Raw genomic sequence first — 23,128 nt, 5'->3', positions numbered from 1 at the left:
GGAAAAATATAATTCCTTTTTAATGATGAAAGGCCCAAGACCTTTTCCATATAGTGAGTTGATGGAGAAAAATTTTGCACAAGAAAAGGAATGGAAAATAGAAAATTATATTTGCGGCCCATAGAATATCTTGCTATAGCAACATGAAGATGTACAATAATGTTTTTGTGACTTTTTGGAATTTAACCAAACTGCACAGGAAAGGAGAATTTTATGTTGTTGAGGACAGACATTTGAGACAATACTAATGATGTCTGCAGTTTTCTCTTAGGCTAATGTCTTAATTTATAGCTTGGAACATGGCAAGAATAAGACTGTTCAGGGAGTGGGTTTTTTTATTCTGTTTGTTTACTGGGAAAATACCACTTAAATAACTGATTGAAGTAAATTAAATTTTTTTTTTTTGTAGAGTCAAAAGAAATTTATCCCTGCTTCTTAGATCTGTAGCAGATCAGTTTAAGCAGATGTTTTTTGCCATTCCTTAAGTGACTTATTCTATGACTAGTATGTATTTTGGCTTTTATTTTTACTTTATCAGATGATAGAAGCAATAAAATACAAATGTGATCTTGTCAACTATAGCTATGGAGAGGCAACACATTGGCCAAATTCTGGGTGAGTACTACTGTGGTTAATATGAAGTATTTTAATATCACAGAAGTGGATTTACACTTGTTGAGCTTTGTGTAAATGAACTGTCAGTAAGAATGAATTATCCAGGCCCAAATGAGTCATATACATTAAACAGTTGCAGTTTACATTTTTAACTATCTTCAGAAGTTAAGTAAACCTATCGAAAGGGCTATTGATTTATAATACAAAGAATATTTTAGAATAATAAAGTATTCTTGTAGTTGGAACACCGCATAATGTGTGGGGGTTTTTTGAAGACCTAATATTGCTACATAACTGTTACTCCTTTTTAAAACCAGAAGATATTTTTTGTGGTCAGCTTCTGTACTGGAACCGCCTCTGCTAGGTGTGGGAAGCAGGCTGCATAATATTCCTTGTTCTGTGACTGGTCACAGAGATTCTACTAGAAATGGGAGTTTTGCCCTGTGGGAAGAAAGCAATATTGTTGATTAAATGACTTATTTTTTTTCTCTTGCATCAGGAGAATTTGTGAAGTAATTAATGAAGCAGTGTGGAAACACAACGTAATCTATGTTTCAAGTGCAGGAAATAATGGCCCTTGCCTTTCTACAGTAGGATGTCCTGGTGGAACTACATCTAGTGTAATAGGTAAATAATTTGTTTTGAAAAAAAAATTTTGACAGTATTCAGCTTCTGTCTTTTCAAGCTTTGTGTTATATGTTTGAGATCATCCGTTGATTGCTGAACTAAATCTAAAAAAAATGAAAGACTACTGGGCTACAACACTAATTCTGAGGGAGGCACTTGCTGTATGCTTAGGTATAAAAATTTAGATTGTTATCTTCTTACAATTCAAGACCTTACTTGTGTAGAAAACAGAGGTAGGAGGCAGATGGTCTGGATTTGATGTGGCTTTGTATAAAATTTGCAAAAGAAATCTTTGTGGTCTGACCTATTTGAAGATTGCAAGATTATTCTTTTAACTGTAACCATCTGAGCACACCACTTCACTCAGACCATTAGCTGCTGGTAAATGCAACTTGTAAAAAATACAAGCAAGTTGGATTATAATTAATCTTCCGGAGAGTCTTGTAATACATTCTAAATTGTCAGAACCACAGTTTTAGATCATCTGTCTTCATCAGAAACTCTAATTTCTATTTGTAGTGAAACGAAGCTTTTTAACTTGGGTATAAAATAATCCCATGACGTGACCTAGACAAGTCCTTCTAGAGGAAAAATTCTTTCAGCTGCAGTGCCGCTTCTGTGCAAGTCTTTTACTGGTATAAGAATTGATTTTTCTGATGGGCTAGTGTATGTTTTTGATATTTCAGTGAAAGACTGAGGTATAAGACTTAGCAAAATGTGTAACATTCAGGGTAACTTCCCTAGTCTTAATTTTTATATAAATCCTCTGATGCTGCATTACTGCGTTACACAAGTTGCTTGTTAAATCTCAGAATTCTCATGCAGTGAGACTAGCATGTAGACTTGAAAGTTGGAGAGACACTTTTTCAGGACAGCTAGTAGAATTAATGCTGATTACTTTCTAAAAGTTAATCTGCAGTTACTCCATTACTGAGACTGGGGGTTGGAACTGGAACTAACAAGCTCTTTGCAGGTCTGCATTGGCTTTGCTCTTACAGTGCATATACTCTGTCAATTCAGCTTACTTATTGTATCACTCTGGAGACTGGGTGATCGTTCATTCTGCATGCAAAATAGCTTGCTCCTTGTCCTCCATCTGGAACCAGATAGGGGATTTTTTGTTTTTTGAGGGTAAAGCAAAATACGTTCGACAGGTTGGCTTGGTTCACACAGACGGTATGGACATGGACCTTGCCAAATCCGTTTGTCAGCTTGGTATGGTAGTTTTCTACCATGCTGATAGTGCTTATGCGATAAAGAAAATGGACTGTACACTTTAGAATAGGTACATGGCATGGATGCAGTGTGCATCCTTGATACCGTGTTCAATGCGTTGGCAGGCTTTCATGTAGTACATGCTGTGGGCACTTTGAACTGATATACAGGAAAGTAATGACTGTCTCGTCACTGTGTTTGAGCTGTGTGGATGTGGCCACCTGCTCTAGGTAGTGTAGCTGTGAGACATGTGAACATGAACCAATTCACATAGATGGCTTTGATGTATGGTTGGTGTGGTTTGTAACAGTGTAAACACAGCCGAAGGGGTGCGGGAGAGAGTGGAGACATGTAAAAGTCATCTGTTGTGAAAGAAATGTAGAAGGTGAATACATTCTATTCCAGTTGAATAAAAATGAAACTTTGAAGTTTACATAATATTCTAATATTATACAGTATGACCATCAGAATTGTTACTGCATAGCATGCTGCTTTACATGTGCTTTGTAACAATATCTGGATTTAATGAGATGGAAAACGTGTGTTTCTATTTTTAAATGTCAAGCAGAAATTCTTCTCATAATGAATTTGAAACACAGAAATACTTTATTTTTGCTTTTAATAAAAATTCATTGTACATCTAAAATGCTTGAATGTTTTTTACAGGCGTTGGTGCCTATGTATCACCTGACATGATGGTTGCTGAATACTCTTTAAGAGAAAAACTGCCAGCAAATCAATATACTTGGTCATCCAGAGGGCCTAGGTAGGTTATGCTAAAAGAACAAACTCATTACTTTGGGGTTCAGATTATGTAATTCAAAATCTAAACATTGGTCATTAATACCAAAATAAAAGTATTTCTTTCCTACGGGAAGAGCGTAGGTAGCCTGCTGTTCTTGAAGGCCTTTGTATGTCAGGCTCTGGGGGAGGGAGAAGACCACCGAACTGCCTCAGCACAACCTGTATGTTTCAAGAAAGTGTATTTGATGAGTGCAAACCTATTCAGAGATAATAAAAGTTGTTGAAAAGTTGTTTGGAAATTTGTTCTTTTTCTGAAATTTTTTTTCAGAGGATTTTTTCCATAGGATTTATTTCATTATGTTAGTGTGGTGAAGTTAGTGTGGTGTTCTGTTAGTGTTGAAGATTAAAAGAAATACTGTTACTGCAGTGGTGTAACTTCTGGCTTCAGTGACATTGCTGTGATGGCACAACTTACTTAGGGGTTTTGCTTGAGTCCGGTAGAGGTGTGAGTAGGCAGAAGAAAATGCTTTTCTACCTCATGTTATGGAAAATTATCTCAAAGATTTATAAAAAATTTAGGGGCAATGAAAACTTTCATGTCTCGGAGGCATTTGATAGTAATGTGGTAGCCAAAAGAAGAAAAAAGAATAGCGTCTCTTCTGAGTTCTTGCCTGTGTTTAGACTTTGGAATTGTTCTTGTGAGTCGTGGAGTTACTGTATACTGTCTTTTGTAGTTTAGCCTACAATAGTATTGAGTGAAGGAAAAAATAAAAAACATAGCTTGAGGTTGGTCCTTGGTTTATTTGCTGGTTACGTAGCAAATGCTTCCCTGTTAGCATTGGTCTTCAAAGTTAGCTATCATGGTGTTTGTATATTTACAAGCAAGTATATTGTTCCAAGAACCTTATTATGTAGAATTGTCATGTTTCATGTAGGGAAAAGAGAAATGTGGTCTCTGCCTTCAGATGAGAAGGGAGAAAGAGTTGTAACTGATGCTGATATACATACACGCACACACACACACATATGTATATAAAAACTACCTTTTGTGTGCTTTGTCACTGTGCATTGTAAAATAGTCAGAATGAGCATCTGTCAGCTGAAAGGCCCAAGCCTGGCCAAAGGAGGATTCCCCTTGTGTAGGGTGCAACACGCAGGTGACTGGAGAGTTCCTAAAGCTTTGCTAGAGCAGGCTTGGGGTAGGGGATCAGTCTGTCCGAGTAAGCAGTACAGGCTTTCAGGCAGATACGCTGTGCGCTGCTTGGCCAGAAGTGTCATGATACAGAACCTCTTGTTTATATAGGGCTGTCATAAAATATGTCCAAACGTTACGTTACAGTATCGTACTGAGAGTACTCTGATTTGAGACAGATTTTAGACATGTGAAGCTGTTAGCGTAGGATACTAATACCCTAAAATACCCTGCCTCTCCACAGAACTTAATAGCTCAGGCACAGTGCTGTCCTTATTCAAGTGGTGCAATTTTTGTCTGTCCAGAGCAAGGAGGATGGAGTATATCCAGCCCATACAGTTGAAAACTAGATGCTGCTTTAACTGTGCCATAGGTACTTGCTCCGTTCTTAAATATGCTTGGGCAAGATAGAAAGGTGGCTTAGGCCCAGCTGATCCTGATCCACCTCTTGGCATTCCTTTTTTTGTCTTCTCCCCTTGCTCTCTTTGTCTCAGGTTCTGTATTGTAATTCAGAATTTGACCTGGATTTTGGATCTTTTCTAGTTTTCCACTTCCTTTTACTATTTTTCTTTAAAAATAGCTGTTAAATAGGCAATGTAGAATACTAATTTTTGTATTGAAGTGTTTAATAGGTTTGTTTGCATGCATTTTCTAATTCAAATCCCAGAAGATATTCTGCTGGCTAAACTGAAGGCTGGTGAAGAATATTGAAGGAGTGAAAGTTCAGAAAACTCACTGTAAAACAAGCATAGCTGATGATTAATTTGGCATTCTAATTGCTGCTTAGTGGCATGCTTTTTCTTGAGTTTAATGGGTTAATGGATTTAGTGAAGTAATATACTTGTGAATGTTCCCTAAAGCTAAACTGATTTTTTTTAAGTGCACAGATAACTTCAAGACAAAGTGTGTAGAAAAAAATGTTTGTTTTTCAACCGTTCTGTTTTAACACTAGCACTGATGGAGCCCTTGGAGTAAGTATCAGTGCCCCAGGAGGTGCTATTGCTTCAGTTCCAAACTGGACTCTGCGAGGAACACAACTCATGAATGGCACATCCATGTCTTCTCCCAATGCATGTGGAGGCATTGCATTAGTATTGTCAGGTAATGTGCTACAATGTTAAATATAGATGCATGCTGTAAAAGAGATTAGATACTTTTTCCTCTTAAAAAAAAAAAAGCTGTAACTTTCAAATTTTTTGTTGTATCCAATAATACCCTTATTTTTAATTTCAGGACTCAAAGCTAATGATATTCATTACACTGTTCATTCTGTCAGAAGAGCTTTAGAAAATACTGCAGTGAAAGCTGAAAACATAGAAGTATTTGCACAAGGACATGGTATTATTCAGGTACTTGCTCGCAAAAAACGCAACATATATAAATAACTGCCAGTGGAAAACTAACCCACAAAAAAAGAGCAGCTTTCTATATGAGCTCACTCAGTTTGCTCCCATGCTACTTGATTCTCAGATCTGATTGAGGGAGAAAAGGGAATGTAGTGGGAGGGGAGGAGAAATGAGACAATTCTTTCAGTTTCAGCATGCAGTTACTGTAGAATAAGTGTGTTAACTAGACACAGACTGATCAAAAAGGTATGTGGACATAAAAGTGGGATGTGGGTTTTTATCACCCACATGTGGGTTTGGATGCCTAAATTCTGTCCTAGTGTCCAAAAACGTTTTCATGCTATTGTCAGAGAGAGCTGAACTTGTTCTGTGCAGACAAAAGCTAGTACTGTAAGTTCTGAGCAGTGAAAATACAGAGATACCCGCACTGGTTCATAAAGCAGTACAGCTGCAGTTGTGCGATGACTTTGCTCTGGGCCTGCACTGAAAAGCCTGAGTGTTCATTGTATCCTGTGGACTTCTAAGTAGCTTGGAAATCTGTGATGTGATCTTTTGTATGATGAAGGCATAGTGAATGACAGTCTCCCTATGCATAAGCTCAGGTTCTTGGAGCTGCTGTCGTTTTTTGCCTACAGTCACTCCCATCCTAGCCAAATAGAGGTACTGAGATTTTGCTCTCATGCTTAAAGATGCTAGATATTAAATGTGTAGCCCTAAACTCACATTCTGGAGATGCTAGAACCTAGTAGGTAACGTCCACTGAGCACATCTGTAACACTGAGTTTGATACGGAAGGCAACAATGGTGGTAGCCATATAAAATAAAAAACATTGCCACAGAAAAATGAAATGCACCAGTCATATCTTATTATTTAGTAGTGATTAAAGCATGTGTTAAAATATGTGGTTAAAACTCTGATCTGGGAGACCAAGGTTGTTGTATGTCCACTTGTCTCAAAGGAGAGTGCCCTAATCTCCGCTGGTGAAGGTAGCTCACTGTGAAGTAGGAGAGAATGTAAGATTTTTGGAGTCAGTAGAATAGAAAGCAAGGTAGAAGGGTGTCTTTTTAAAACAAAAAGGTGAACTCGTCACGTGAGTTTACTGTGACAGCTCATTTGCTTACATCCAGGGCTGGATTTCATGAGCTGATTCTCTTATTTCATCTCAATATATAAAACTTCCATGGGCATCCCATATTGCTTGTCTCTTTTGAACTGCTCAACTTCTTGTATTGTATAAAAGGTTTAAATGCTTAACTAGTGTTGCTCCACATATGAGAAAGGCGCCTAATTTAGTATAGTAGGTCTGGGCTTTGAAGTCCTCTTTGTCTTTGAAGTCATCTCTGAAAACTTTGTTATGCGTCTTTTGATGGATTTATAGCAAAGGACATTTGTCTTTTTTTTTTTAATGTTCTTGACTTTCTGTGCTCTGTGTGGCTGTTGCAGACTGAAAATCTTGCCTCATTTTCTTTACTGAGTATCGTGTAAGGTGCAATCAGTGTGGCTCAGGTAGCACATGAGTTACTTCACTGTTTGTTGCTGTGCTTACTGAATACTTCATATTGAAGACAGTATGCACAAATTACTATTAAGTTGAAATTTGTTAATTTAGAATGTGTTCTTTCTAACAGGTTGATAAAGCCTATGACTACCTCATTCAGAATTCATCATTCACAAGTAACATAGGCTTTACGGTTACTGTTGGCAGCAACCGTGGAATCTACCTCAGAGATCCTGCCCAGATAGCTGCACCTTCTGATCATGGGGTTGGCATAGAACCTGTCTTTCCTGAGAATACAGGTAGGAAAGAGCTTTTGTATGCAGGGCAGTGGGGAATAAAGTTTAATCTTTGAACAAAAAAGCTGTGATAATGAGGAGTGATAGGAATCTATGCTGTAAAAGGAGTAAGTGCAACTCTAAATTTCATGGTAAATGAAGGCATGCAGCTAAACAACTTTTCCATTCTAACCTCAGACTTACAACTGCAGCACTTCCATGTCTTGGGGGAGTCTGTTGCTTCATGCTTCCTCTCACTGAAAAAACTTCTTTGTTCTGAAGAAATCTAAAGCGAAGTTGTGGGGCCAGGGAATAATACAGAAAAACAATCAAATATCCCTAATGTTTCATGAAATTGTAGGACTTCAGGGATTTTGTTGTAGATAACTCTGACAAGGAATGATTACTGTTCTAAAGATGAAGGAACTTACCCAGAAATTAGTTTCTCAGTTACTTAAAGACTATAAATCCTAGATTTGGACTTTATCTAAGTTTCCACAACCTCAGTTGTTTAACAAACTAGACTTACATTCAGTATCTAGTAATGGATAAACATAAATATATCTAAAGGCAATACAGGAATTAATACAGGTTTTAGTTAGTTACTAACAGGGTAAAAGTTACTTGTGCAAATCAAAATAAGGTTTGACATCTTTTCTCTATAAACTGTTTTGCCCTGCTTTACTTTGTTAAATAGAAATTGGAATTCACTGAGAGACTGGATTATATTGTATTCAAAAAATGATTCATGTGAGAGCTTGTTACTGAGATTAATTCCTTTCATAAAACCAGTGATCCCCAAGAAGGTTGGCATGTGACAAAAGGGTGAGTTTATTTAGGGGAATAGAGGATATGAATCAGGACAGGTTACTGACTGAGAGTAACTTAGTTGTTTGACAGGTTACATTGCAATCGGTGCTTTTTAAATTTACCATATGACACGGAGAAATAAAATAATCATACGATAGACTCTTCTGCAGGAAGCAAACAATTTGAAAACAGACATTTGTAATGGATGACTGGCTTGTAGCATGATGTTGTTTCCCTAGTACCTGTCCAATTGTTACTTCTGTGCTGCATCTGGCGTCTTCAACAAGACTGAGTTTGAGAAACTGTAGTAAGAGTTTAAGGGAGGCTGATCTGCTCAGTCTGTCTGTTGAAGTTCTCTTTGAGCTTTTAGTGCTTCTCATGCCTGTGAGGAAATTACATCTAATAATAGAGTGCTCTTTACTTAACAAAGATGTAATGAAATATCTGAAAATTAAGCTAAGGTTAATTAGGACTAGGAAATGTGGAAATTTTTTTTCAAAGTGTCATTAAGCTTTAGAGCAGGAGAAAGCTGGTTTTTAATCACTAAACCATTTCAGCTAGGGTTGGATGCTTTTCTGGAAGCTGTGCTTTAACCCATAGCTTTTTTGACATGGAAGCTAATTTGCGAAATTGGCTAAATTGACTGTTTGCAAAGTCAGACTAGATTATCATAGTAATTTTTTAACAGACTTTACTTCTCGCTTAGGTTGCTTTATAATGTAATTTGGTAATTAGCATAACCTTCAGAATCAGTGTAATTGCTTTTTATTGTATTTCTCTGCATTAGGCAAGACTTTGTATCTATACGAAGAAGTTTATACCTGCTTTCAGACTATGTTGTGGGTAACTGTAGCACTGCTTACTAGCCTACCTTTGACTTTGTCAGCGCTGAGGGGGGGAAATTTCAAAGTTGGGTGCAACCTTTATTTTACTGTACACTGCTGCTATTCTATTTTTCTCAAGTTAAAAGAAAGAATATAGAACACTGTCCTTTGTGGAGAATCTGACATCCAGGGGCCCTAAGGAATTGGTTCCTATTACATTTTATTGATGTGTACATTTTAATGGCAAATACTGTGTTATAGTAGAATATGAGCATGTATTTTTGTTATTGAACTGTTCTTTAAATTTGTTTCTTGACAGAAAACACTGAAAGAATATCTCTCCAGCTTCATTTAGCTTTAACTTCAAATGCACCGTGGGTCCAGTGTCCTAGTCATTTAGAGCTCATGAACCAGTGTCGACACATAAATATTCGTGTGGATCCACGTGGCCTGAGAGAAGGACTACATTATACGGAGGTATTGAAGTTTTGGTGTTCTAAGCAAGGTTGTATGCCCTTTCCTTTTCATGTGGTCTCAATCAACTTTTTATAGCAGTAATTTTTTAAGGAGATAAAAGCTGTGTGCTGTACAGACCAGAAAATACTGTCTCACTCCATTTCACTCCACAGGCTGAATCCAGGGTTCAGCAAGTTATGCTGTGCAATGTTGTATAGCACGAACCAATGGGACTTTGAGTATCTGTGTTTAAAAAATAAAAGCATGTAGAAAATATAAACCAAATAAATAACCATTCATCAAGGTTTTTTTCTCTGGATATATTTACACCTTTGACTATCTGGCTCAGTCCTGGATTATTACTAAGGATAGAGATTTGTGTTTTTATGAGGTCTTAAATATTTCTCTCTTTCTGTGGTGGCTTAAGGACTGACCTAGCTTTTGTGGTGTTGCCATGTAGTCTTATATGGACCCAAGATTTTGCTTTACCTTGAGGAGTTGCTTGGGTACAGTGATGCAACCTATTTTCTTGTTTCCTTACCTCCGCCTCATCCCATTTTGGAAGGTGAAGGAGAAAAATGTGTGGTAATGGCTGCGTACAGCAGAAGCATTTTGCTGACTTTGAGCAGCTACATTCAAGTTTGGACAAATTTAATATGAAAGCCATTAAATTTCTCATTTTCTCTCCCAACCATCCTCTTTTGCTCCTGCAAAAGAAACACACCAACAAAAAATATTTTTCAGCCCTCTTCGTTCTCATCCCAAACCTTACCAAATTAACATTGAAATGTTTCCATTGCATTGTAGTTGATCATAACGAAGATTATATCAGCTTGCTTTTTAGAAGTAACTTGCTTAAGATGCTTTGAGTTGCAAGTCTTCTATGGTACCACTGAGAACACTTTAGCAAAGTGATGATGGAACAAATTTTCAGAGATAGTATTTAAAGCTTGGCCATGAATGGCATGGTAAATCGAACTGTATTTTATCAAGCATAATCCTGGCAAACAAGGATCGAAATACTTCTAATGCAGCAACAAAAATAGCTGAAATAAAATAATAAGGCTGTTTGGGACAAATCCTGAGCTGAAACTAGGTTGAGCTTTTGATATAGGGACTATCAAATGTGAGTTGAAAGCTTGAAAACTGGGGAAAGACTGGAATGACTATAAGTGTGAAAACGAATTTTTTTTTTTCTTGGTGAATGTTGCTGTTTTACTATTTCTAGGGTGACAGTGGTCAAATGAAGATCTCTTTTTCTCAGTGATAACTACAAAGATTCAAAATACTCTGCAACTAGTTTAAATTTATGTTGTCTTCATAATTTCATTTTGACCAAAGATTTTAAGTGGCTGTATTTTATTTTGTTAGGTGTGTGGATATGATACAGCAATGCCTAATGCAGGCCCTCTGTTCAGAGTTCCGGTAACCGTTGTTATACCAACAAGGTCAGTAAACCCAGGCTTTATCTGCGTTTTTTCAGTTTAGTTTAGTTTTCTGTACCCGCTTTACTTGTTGTCATTTATTTCACCACCTTCTTTCTCTGGGAGTTCTTGAACTTATTACTGACATTGGTAAGGGAGCGGAGATCTGAAAAGATTCTGCAGCAGACTGACACAGCAGTGGCTTTTTTGTAGTTTTGGTCCTGGCAGCCAGAAGGCAGTGTGTTCTGGTGGGCTTAGCCACAGTGGCAGCAGCTTCCTGGTCCATCAGAATACAGATGACTTCTGGCTTGTTGACCAAAGTATCAATCAATATACTCACAGGTGTAGGTCAACTGAAGTTTGTTTTTCCATTTCTGACTGGTGGATTAGAGTACATAAAGGCAGGGGGGCATTACTTGGCAGATGAACACTGGGGTAATCTTCCATCATGACTTTAATACAGTGAATTTAGAGAGTTAGTATTGTGCCCATCATTGATTTAAACATATGACTTCAGTGATGTTGATGGGGAAGGAGAGTATCTTATTAAACCTACTCAGTGGACAATCTGAGAAAAAAAATGTAACTTTTCTCTAACTCATTCATAGAAATATTACTTCTTACATACGTTAGCTCACTTTAGTGGAAAGTCACTCAGCCAGGAAAAGCAGATCCACTGAAAACTAGGATTCTTTGATACTTCTGTTTAAGCTCACTAACTTCGGGGAGGCAGGGAGGCTGTCTACATAATGTGTTGGAGCTGATGTTTTAAATCTTTTAGATGCATTGTGCTGTCTGATTTGGTACTAGTAGGGATTAAAATAATTGGTGCCGAGGACTAAATATCCTCATTGTACACTTTTTTGAGAGTATTTTTGTATGTAAAAATACTTTTTTTAAAAAAAAAAAGAAAAAAGGGCTTCACAGCTTGTTTGATTACTGTTTGTGTTTTCTTTTTGACATACAGAGTAGATGAATCATCAAGCTATGACCTGACATACACAGATGTTCATTTTAAACCTGGTCAAATCCGAAGGCACTTCATTGATGTTCCACAGGGAGCTACATGGGCTGGTAAGGAGAATTGTCACATTAATTAAATAAAAAAAATCACATCTGTCAGACTTGACAGAGTTGTTTTGAAATCATTTTGAGTTCTGCCTGAATAAGAACTGAAGGATTTGACCCATGAATATGTAAAATATTTATTTGATTTTAAGCTCTTAGAGGAGTGATTTTGAGTTATCTCATGGTTTCTGGTATAGTAGAATCCTAATTCTCCGTCTTCTAGAAACAAGCAAATACAATCTGAAGTGATTGCCTAGAGGAATACCCCATGTTTATGGAAAAGTATTACTGTCTGAGGTTTGCCTAGTTTTTAAGGTGTATGGATGTAGTGTTGAAAGATGTCTTAATTGAAGAAAATGTGATTTTTCATAATGGGCAAGTAGCTCATAATTCTGCAAGGAGGAAAAAAAGTTGTTTTTTTTTCTCGTCTTCCTGTGAGATTACTAAATAATAATCCTTTCAAGAATCTTTCATTTAGACTGAAGTTAGTGGTAAGACTCTTAATTTGGAATTCAACAGCAATCTGTCCTGTATAAATTGTACTGTCTGTACTATCTGATTAATTTTCACTATTTAGTTGACTCACGTTTCTCTTAACTGATCTCTGAACTTAGCTAGTTTTGCTTAATCTGACAGTGTCTGTAAATAACTGATACATAAGCATTATTCACATACAGAGCCACTTGGCGTACTGCATAACTTTTTAAATTACAAATTACTTGTGAAACTAATGTTTTTCTGGTGAATCTCTGCTTTCCTTCTAAAATTCTTGGCTCTTGAAACTAAACTTAATTTTTTTCTTTAATCTAGAAGTGACAGTATGTTCATGTTCAGCTGATGTGACTGCCAAGTTTGTACTTCATGCCGTTCAGCTAGTGAAACAAAAAGCATATAGAAGTCATGAGTTCTACAAATTTTCATCCTTACCAGAAAAAGGATCAGTGACTGAAGCATTTCCTGTCTTAGTAAGTTACCTTAGGGTGACGTGGGGGGAGAGAGAGAAAGTAATATGTCAGTGCAGTATAACATAACTCATTCTGGATTTTTTTTCCAAAGAAAATCCCCAAACCCAAGAAAACATACGTTTGTTACAGTAGGGAATGCATCTGGTTTTCAGTTTTGAAAAGATCACTAATAGCTTGCTAGTGTTTCTAAGGGCATTACCAAATAATTAAGAATGTGTTTATCTCTTCAATTTGTTGGAACTTGTTTATACAAACCATTTTGTTTCCCTTTCAAATAGGGGCTATGATTTGTTGGACAGATGTAGTTCAGCATATTTTGCCTTTAGTGCTTAATGTGGTCATCTGGGACATCTCCTTGATGTTGAAGCCAGGTGATAACTGTCTGGCTTACATTCATACTGCTTAGATACAGCAGGCTTAGCTTGAATAATGCTAGCTCAAGAGTCCAAAACAGAACCAGGGAGTGAGCTAACAGTTCAGAGATGTGGATGAGAGAGTCCACTGCTCAAGTTTGTCCCCTGCCTTACTTAATTTAGTTGTATAGCTCTAAAGCCTAAGAGTGGTTATGATTTCTGTGCTATTCAGTCCCTTATCCTCTGTGAAAATGTCAGGTGAGGGACCCACTGACACATTGTGAATTTTATCGTGTTAGTTAAAAAACCAAAACCAAACAACAACAAAACCCCAACCAAACAACGTTAAAAAACCCTCAAACCTCCCAAGCTTTATGCCATCTTATTTAGGCAGAGAGGGATCTCTTTTTCTGATACACTTTTTTCTAGGGCACATGTATTAAACTCATCTATGGACTAACCTGTCTGCCTAGTTTGAAGGATAGGAAATGAAGACATAACATTTAAGAGCTGTACCTTTCTATGTAGGGTATACCCCTGGCATTCTTTGTTCTAATGAGGTCATCAGTCATCCTATTTTGTTGGAGCTGTCTTGTGTTTTCTGGACCACTTGGTACTGTACAAACCTATACAATTGGAGTAAACTGGACATAACAGGGTCTTTTTTGAGCTCTACTCCAATTTTTTTGGCTTGGAATGAGGGAGGCTGGGATGAATAGAAGGGGAATATGGGAGCTTGAGTCTAACTTTGTGCTTTTGTTACCCAGGCTGGAAAAACCATTGAATTTTGTGTTGCTCGGTGGTGGGCAAGCCTTAGCGATGTTAGCATTAATTACACAATTTCTTTCCATGGTGTACTTTGTGCTACTCCTCAGCTAAACATGGTAAGTTTTCCAGAGTGTTTATTTTGAACTATTTTGAAGTCCTATGGTATCTCAGAGTAAAAAAAGCTTTTCTTCATTCTTGCCTTTATTTAGAAAGACTAAAAGTATCTTTATACATGAGATGTTAATGTTTTCTCTTAAAAATAGGTAATAGGAGTTCAGTCCCACAGAAATGCCCATTACCATTATTTATGATTTTTTCTATGCTTTTTTGTTATAAATCAGTACAGGAAAAAAATAAAAAGGAAAAAAAAAACCAAACAAAAAACCCAAACCCAACACCAATAGAAAGGACATACTAAAAGGCTGTAATTGTAACTGTACTTACACTAGCAAGTGTTTGTGTGAATAAACTTTGCTGGGACCACAGTTCTTGAACTTGAATATTTAGACTACCATTGCTAGAAGACAATACTCTGAATACCATTTTCAGAATAAAATGTCATTAAATGTCAATAAAATTTATTTTCTGTTCAGTGTTTTATTGAGATGTGCCGATTGGCTTGAGATTCATCGTTTAGGGCAGTTGAATGCACAGTGGATGGGCAGTGTCATGATTCCTAAGGCTCTGTGATATTAAAGGATTGAAAAAAACATTGCTAAAAACATTGGTATCATAATATTTACAGTACTTTGTCTTGCTCCAGTGTTCTTTGCTGTCCTGTGCAACCTGGCTTGGCTTTGCCTCCCTCAGGAGAGGGCTCTCTTCGAGAGCTGAGATGGCAATACCTACATGAAGCAGTACCATGCTAACTTACCCTGGGTCCTCCCTTTTTTTCAGCTAAGGGCCAGAGCAAATTATAGCTGTCTCATGGGTGAATTTGGATGTATTCAGGCTCTAAGAGCTGAATAAACTGGGGAAAAAAGAGTGAGTGCATTGTGCTAAGCTACCAGGTCTTGAACTAGTAGAGGAAGAAGAGAAGGAGCTAGTGTTGGTGCTGTGCACAGCAGCTCCCCCCACCCCAGCAGGATAACATCAACTGAATAGTGGAGAATTAAAAATGAGAGAATACAAACAGTTTTGCCCTTCCTTCTTGAGCACCTGTAACTTTCATAAAATAAATTTTAATAGTGCTGATACTCTGGTGGCTTTGTCATGGGATACTGCTAGAAAAAAAGTTTTCGAATTATTTTGCCCATCACTAGCCTGTGTATCTAGTACTGTTTCTTTTTTGCAAAGTTAAACATTTCTGTAATAATAATCTTAAGCAGAAGCACCATAAAATACTTGTTTTAAGATTCTAGATGAATAATACTTGCATTTATTGAATTACATATGGAAAGGAAATTGTCACAAATGCACAAACAAAACCCAGCCCTGCCCAAAGCATGGCTTGTACAGTTCTGTGCAAAGTACTTAAATTATTAAGGGGAAAAAATATAAATAAGACTTTAGCTCCGATTGCTAAAGTTTTGCAAGTTCTAGTATATCTGCTATAGTGAAATAGATTAAGCTTGTGACATTTTCAAACTCACGCAATATTACTTCTTATAGTATAGATAAATACAGCTTGAGTTGTATTTTTGAGGGACATGTCAGGTGGTCCACATCTGACATTTTAAGTGCACAGAAGCATAATTGTTATATACTCTTTCTTTAGCATGCTTCAGAAGGCATCGTACGATTTGATGTTCAGTCCCTGTTGAAGTATGAAGATATTGCTCCGTGCATAAATCTGAAAAGCTGGGTTCAAACGCTCAGGTAGAGTTTCTGGAGAACTGTATTGGGAAGGTGGGAAAACTATTTGTGTGTAGTTAAAACTAACATGTTAACAGTGAAATTTATTCTTGTCAAATTTTAAGTAGGTTTGGAAGCATCAATTAATAAAATTTCTCAGCATTCTCTTTCTTGGTTCCTTTTAACTTCGACAGAATTTGAGAATTATGGTGACACTTTCCATACAAATTATTTTCCTTAAGCTAATTTAAAAAAAAAAATTTACAAAAATATTCCATTGTTTGCAAAGGAGACACTTAGAGGTAAAAGGCACTTTAATATCTAAAGAAACAAATTGTAAAGTTATTTGGTGCTACTGTTTGTTGTTTTGGGTTTTTTTAAGCAGCTGCTTCAGATCCTGCCCAGTTTTGACCTGGGAAGACTGTCTTCTCTCTCCTGCTTGGTTAGAAGTGTTTTTGTAGGATCTGGTGCAGAATTTTGTGAGGAGAGTTGTATTTATCTTGTTGTCAGTTTGACACATGCTGATTTGGAGGAAAAGCTTTGTTGGAAAATTCCTAACCAGTGCAGCAATTACGGAAGTTGGTTAATTGGAAAAAGAAATGCCATAGAGTTTAAGCAGTACTTTTAAGACTTGGGCCAGACAATTTCACAGTAGTCAGTAATCCAAAGTTTTTCATTCTTTGGGCCTCTCAGTGGAGACCTTGGGCTCTGTCTGGGGCTTTTGGATACTTGTAACTGGAATTGAGGTTGCTAGGAGTTTATTGTTTAGTGAACCTACCACCTAACGTTAGATTCAGAAATACCCGATTTGATATGTCTTAAGTGAGGAAATAAAACAATCCTCTAATATATCTTTGCCTCATTCTTGGTTTGTAAAATGGAGATGCTCTTATCTCCTTGTAATATTTGAGGCACTCATCTGACAGTAAACGAACTGCAGTTAGGTAAACTAATGAGAAATATTTATGTATTTAAATTAAGGCATGAATAGTGTCTCTTGAATGAAGTAATGAGTCATAACACAGAGGAAAAAAGTACCGAATGGCTTCTCATTCAGTCTCCTGAGTTTCAAATGCTTGGAGGCAGGGTGAGTATTAGAGAGATGTATCATGTGTGGTATTACTTGGTTCTTAAGTCTTCTGTCAGCAGTCTATCTGGTGTCTGCCACACTGGGAAACCTGAGTTAAATGGACCTGTAGTCTGACCCAGCACAGATATATGTACTGGGTGACTAGTCTGTGCTCTTGTCAATGAAAGAACTGACAGAATCTTACAGAAAAATTTTGATAATGTAATTAAAGGTTGTCAGAATGAATGAATGAAATGTAAACTTAAATGATGCCAGGCCACCATCATTCTGCTGTTCTTTGTTTCCGAAGCTCTGATGTTGCTATATCATTATTATTTAGCCTATATTCTTCGATGCTTAAGGTCTAAAGTGTTCGTGCTCCTCTGAACAATAGTTTGTCCTAACTGTATCTGAGTTAACATTCTTCAGTGCTACTACTCTGATTTCTGTAAGGCTTCTTAGAGATTCTCTTCTGATATAACCTTCTATAACAAACAATTATCAACTATTTATTCTGTCCTCTAATTACTGTGCCATTAATCTTTCAATCTATGAATAAAAGTGCTGATTGCAGCGTGGATACTAGAGATGTAAAGTAACCTCTTTTTTTTTTCCGTAATCCTGAAGTCTGTTGGTTTCCCCTTTTCTTTTTTTTAATGACCTTTAATTTTGTGCATTTAGACATGCTTGCTAAGTTCTCTTGATTGCTTTCTTTGGCGGTGTCTGTAATATCACTAAACCTTGTTTTTGAACTGACATTCATTTTAACTGAGGAATTTATGCTGCCTGGGTAGTTACAATATTTTTAAGAGATGTTACTGCATGTGCTGAATTCAGAATATGCTTCTACTTAAGCAAGAGAAATTTTGATAGAGGATACAGATTTCTTAAGAATACCTTCTGTTGTTTTTTTGTTGTTTAACTGCAGACCAGTGAGTGCAAAAATAAAACCTTTGGGCTCCAGAGATATTTTACCAAATAATCGTCAACTGTATGAGATGATTTTGACCTATAACTTCCATCAGGTAAGGGTTATGGATGGTTGTTTTTTTTTTAAAGTCGTTAATAAATACAGCATGTTTTCTAAAACCAGGTTTTAACTTTAACTAGCTTTCTGTCAGAAACAAGGTCTAGATTCATACTATAGACTCTACAGTCAAAATTCTGATTTCGTTCTCTTTAGGAGCTACTGTTGCTTGAAATGGACTTTAGTTCAGGTATCCTTTTAAATATGCGTGTAAGGATTGTACTTGTTTTACTCAACAGTGGATTAAATGTTTTGACCTTTCTTTTAATAGCCTAAGAGTGGAGAAGTAACTCCAAGCTGTCCGCTTCTTTGTGAATTATTGTATGAATCTGAATTTGATAGTCAACTGTGGATTATTTTTGACCAGAACAAAAGACAAATGGGTTCAGGAGATGCCTATCCACACCAGGTACAGAGTAATGTATTTATTTACCATCTGTTTTCTGCACAGTATGAAAATTTTCATTCTTTTTCACCTCCCAAGCCTGCTGTTAGCTCCTAACATTTCCTGATGCATAGGTATAATGGTCTTATATCTTCACAAGAGGACAGGTTCAGTGGTGATATATTTGTATGAAAAAAAGCAATGAGAGGTTTGTTTCCATGAAATAGAACATGACAATTTTTTTTTTCCTCTTCCAAGGAAGCAGAAAGAGTTATGGTGTGTTTTATTTCTACAAAAAGCTGTTAACTCTTGATTTCTTGTGATTTTGACTGGTGCTTCTCAAGAAGTGAATTCAAGTTCTTGTTGTCTTTATGTTTGGGTTTTTTACAAAGATGATGCCTTGAACTTTTCTATTTAAGGTGGAAAGGATCCATTATTTTTTCTGTAGTCTGACTTTGTCTGCTGATAGATCAGTGGCTTCTGTGTCCATGAAGGCTGTCTTCTGTGCTGTTGATGTCTTCAAACAGCCTTTTAAATGCTATAGCTTGGTTTACTTCCTGTTGCTGTCTTTCAAAGGGAGTTTTTTGCACAAGACTTGCAGATACTGTACCCTCTGTGGGAATCTCTTTCTGCTGGAACAGACCGTGTGTCTGGATCATGGGGAGGGGTGGGGGGATAAAAAAGAAAAAAAAAAGTGTAAGAGAAACATTTTTCCATAGTTTTTGGTCTTGAAACTATTTTTTATCAATCCAAAATCACAGTTGAACTTCATCAATGTGATATTTATTTTGCTAGATTGATCATTCTGGAAGTGCACAAAAGATCAACTTTAAAGCATGTCTTTTGAGTCTTATAAATAAATTTCAGAAATTGCATTATTTAAACCGCTATTCCTTAACCTGCATTTTTAAGGTGCTATAAAATCTAAAAATCACCAAAGTAGGCTGTTACTTACACCTGGTGGACCATCACACTGTAAGTCTCTGGTGTTGTGCATCACAGAACAATTCTAAAGCAATTCAAAATTATTTAATCCAGGAAGAATTACCAACAGGAGACATGACTGCCTAAGCCAGGAGAGGGAGATTGTCCCTTTCTACTTAGGGCTGCCTCTTGTATTATAGCAGCAGCAGCAGAAAGGAAACTTAACATGCTACTGCTCAAAACATCCACATGGTGCCCTTTTAGGTTGACAAAAATGAAAGAATGTTTTCAAAACTAAGAATTTGAGAGTCTGGGTTTTTTGGTTTCTTTTCGCGGGAGCGTTTTTTTTTTAATAAATGGAGATTATGTTATTTGCATATTCCTAACTAAATATATAAAAAGCTCAGGGCAAAGAGTCTGTCAGCTCTTTAAACTGCAACCTTAAGTCTCACAGGAGTACTGGGTCCCTCAGCGTGAAAGCTGGTACAGTGTTTGAGACAGTAGAAGATACCCTGTGATCTAAACCACAGAGCACCCAAGTCACGTAGTAAACTGAAACTGTATCAAGGCAAACCTGCTGGAGGTTTTGAACTGAAAGTTTAGCAAGAATTCTGATTATTATTTGAGCAGTTAATACAGTGTTAGAATAGGAACAAATTATGTCAGCCTATTTTGTGGTCTGAAAACTTAATTTTTTTCAGTCAATCCAAAATGGGTTTTGGCTGCTATCGAGTCTTGGAAGCACTCTGTTTTCAGGAGTCTCCAAAACTAAACAATCTAGCATATTTTAAATGGCTAGAGCTATATGGATCAAGAAGAACATGACAGTCTTATTTCTGGGTTTCTTTGTGAATGGTAAATTATTTAATCTTGACATTTATGAGAACTTCTTTCTTTCAGTATTCTGTGAAACTGGAAAAAGGAGATTACACTATTCGGTTACAAATTCGTCACGAACAGAACAGTGAGCTGGATCGCATCAAAGACCTTCCATTTATTGTTTCTCACAGGTTGTCTAGTACCTTGAGCTTAGATATTTATGAAAACCATAGCCTTGCTCTCTTAGGGAAGAAGAAATCCAACAGTTTGACATTACCACCAAAACACAGTCAGCCATTCTTTGTTACATCTCTTCCTGATGACAAGTAAGTTACTGAAGTCCTGTTTTTCTCATCTACATCTAACCAGCTGCCTCTTCACCTAACTAAAATGATACTTTGATAGTGTCTACCTGTTTAGGCTTGGTAATTCCTCTTGTGTTGCTCTTTCACTAGTTGGGTTCTTTATTGTAGTCCCCATGGAACATTAATGAACCTGGTTTTAACATTGAACTTTTTTCCTTTGAATAGAATACCTAAAGGAGCAGGACCAGGATGTTATCTTGCAGGAGCTCTTACATTGTCTAAAACAGAACTTGGAAAGAAAGCTGTGAGTATTTGAAATGGATGACGGCTTCTTTTTCTGAAACTTTCGAATCAAGTAAATGGCATGCCAGGAAGTGCTGTTTTTCATGGTTTTAGTACTTTAAAGAGCACTAGGTTTAGTAACATAACACATTTTAGAAGCTGTTGTTTCATTTTAAAGTCAGAGTAACTTCTAGGGAGTTCTATTTTTATTTTCATCTTATAATGTAAAATTTAATTGCATTTTCTAAATTTTGAATTCTAATTCTCTCGCTCTGAATCCTTGTATTTCTAGAAGCAACTGCTTTTTTGTTGGGGTGGAGCCTTTAAAAGTGATTTTGTGTAATTCCCTAGCTTAGTATGATTTTTGAATGAAAAATACGTGCCTATATGTTGTGGTTTGTGCATGTTGGTTCTCTAATAAACAGCTATGCTCTTCCTTGCATGCATACAGTTTTCAGCAAAAATACATGCTTTCTTAACATCTACATGTTACTGTTACAAAGTAGTAGGAATTTTCCTGACTCAAACACATAAGCAGATATTCTTACCTGCTGCACACTGATGTTGTCAACCACTAATATGACTGTATGCTCCAACAGAATGACGTAAGATCTCTGTATGTGATACTAGAAAAAAGCTGTAGGGTTTTTTTGCTCATAATGCAGCATCCTGTAAAAACTGTTTTTTAACTTGTATGAATCTGTAGTGCAACAGTGATTATAGTAACCAGATCACTCTTGTGTGTGTCTGGAGCTAAGGTATTTAGGAGATTCCCTTAGCTATTTTTAAATAGATGGCAAAGCTGAGAAAAAATTTGAATCAATCCTGGTGATTGTTAGTATTTAGAGGTAGTTCATCTATGTCCATGTATCACTAGATGTGGCTGAACAACGTGTAAAACTAGAGTATGTTTTCAGAGAAAATAAGTTTCTGTGATTAGGCGGGCACATACCTTTAGATTTTGTTGAGTAGAAAAGTTTAGTTTATTCAATCTGATTTGGCTGTAGGTAATACTTTTGGGGCAGATTGCGTATAACTGCAGGTTAGATAATGTGTGTCAGGAGAATTTATGTATCAATGAGGAAAAACCCAGTAACTAAGAACTCTAAAATACTTAGTTTTATATTTCTTTGTGATTCCTGCAAGGTTGCAAGTATACTTTTATGAAATCCATGGTAAATCCATTACAGTAGTGTAGTATAGTGTCCCTAACTTGAATTCTGCACTTCCTTGAACTATTGGTTGTAATTCTCATCTGTCTTATTTTAAAACCAGAATAAGTGGTTATATACAGTGATTTCTGGGATGGGAAAGTAGGAGGTAGGTAGGTATTGCCTGTCAAATTTCATGTGATGAAGAATACTTAAGAGCTTACATGGAGAGAAATTCTGGCAGAGGCGTGTCTCATGTCATAGTCTAAGGCATTACTGTTATGGTCATATTTCACCAGAAAAAGGATGGTATCAAATAGCATCAGATACTTTCTGCTACCTTTAGTGAACCTCAGTATGTATGAGGAGACAAAAAAGGCGGACTAGGCAGCAAAGTTGTCTCTAGATCAGCAAGTGGATGCAATGTGAGGGAAAATGTATCTAATTTCTGTATATTCATTATGAAATAGAACAATGCCACTAAACAGTCAAAACTTAAAATCTATACTTTTGAGACTGAATTTCTGTAATTTATTAATTTAAGCTAAGTGGTTAACAACACTTGCTTGTCTTACAGGAATAACGGGCTATATACACAATAATGCATTGTTTTATTAATTTTAAAAACCTGAAAGGGCATGCTTTAAGAGAGCGTGTTTAATCATAGATGTGACTCTCTACAAGTTTACAAATCTGTAGGTTGAAAGTATAACCATTATTGTACAGAGAAGGTGTCTCCATCCTGTGTGGTGTGTGCATGTTTTCTTACAGTATGTTATTCTAACTCCCAGGGGCAGTCTGCAGCAAAGCGACAAGGAAAATTTAAAAAGGTACTGAATGTTAGTTTTTGAAAAAGATATACTTAAGTCTTTTTGCATATGACTTAAAGAATTTGTCTACCAGTATTGGTTTTTAATTTGTCTCCCTCATCTACCTCCTTAGTCCTGAGTTATTTACTTCAGCACCTTAAGTATGTCTACTGTTAGAATGACAAAACACTGCTGTAATACAAAGCTGAGAGGCACGTGAGCATCTGGATACTTCTGCAAAAATGCATGTGGTGATTAGTAGTCTGTAATTTTTCTTTTTATGAAATATTCAGGAATCTTCAGTGTTTGTGGTGTAGATTTTCTGTGGCAAGTGTTTCTGCCTATTCTATTCTGTCTGCAATTTGAGACCTGAATGCCAACC

General features: G+C 36.6%; 1 protein-coding gene across 4 annotated transcripts in view; it reads left to right on the top strand.

Moving 5' to 3' along the window:
* The window catches only part of TPP2 (tripeptidyl peptidase 2), a 56,274-nt gene that overhangs the window by 12,433 nt on the left and 20,713 nt on the right, over positions 1-23,128 (top strand). For 2 of the 4 annotated variants that reach the window (XM_075137731.1, XM_075137751.1), the window contains exons 8-24: positions 539-615; positions 1,115-1,242; positions 3,124-3,223; positions 5,346-5,494; positions 5,627-5,742; positions 7,369-7,537; positions 9,467-9,624; positions 10,975-11,051; positions 11,995-12,101; positions 12,906-13,060; positions 14,181-14,297; positions 15,899-15,999; positions 17,973-18,069; positions 18,343-18,480; positions 20,281-20,525; positions 20,730-20,808; positions 22,729-22,767. In XM_075137731.1, coding sequence (XP_074993832.1) covers positions 539-615; positions 1,115-1,242; positions 3,124-3,223; positions 5,346-5,494; positions 5,627-5,742; positions 7,369-7,537; positions 9,467-9,624; positions 10,975-11,051; positions 11,995-12,101; positions 12,906-13,060; positions 14,181-14,297; positions 15,899-15,999; positions 17,973-18,069; positions 18,343-18,480; positions 20,281-20,525; positions 20,730-20,808; positions 22,729-22,767 — 2,052 coding nt within the window. The remainder of the gene's footprint in view (positions 1-538; positions 616-1,114; positions 1,243-3,123; positions 3,224-5,345; positions 5,495-5,626; positions 5,743-7,368; positions 7,538-9,466; positions 9,625-10,974; positions 11,052-11,994; positions 12,102-12,905; positions 13,061-14,180; positions 14,298-15,898; positions 16,000-17,972; positions 18,070-18,342; positions 18,481-20,280; positions 20,526-20,729; positions 20,809-22,728; positions 22,768-23,128) is intronic. The other 2 variants (XR_012671033.1, XM_075137741.1) reach the window with 1 other exon arrangement.

This window comes from Calonectris borealis, chromosome 1 (assembly GCF_964195595.1).
Source record: "Calonectris borealis chromosome 1, bCalBor7.hap1.2, whole genome shotgun sequence".
In the NCBI taxonomy this organism is placed as follows: Eukaryota; Metazoa; Chordata; class Aves; order Procellariiformes; family Procellariidae; genus Calonectris; species Calonectris borealis.
Note: the sequence above shows the minus strand (reverse complement) of the source record. Positions and strands in the feature narration are given on the sequence as shown.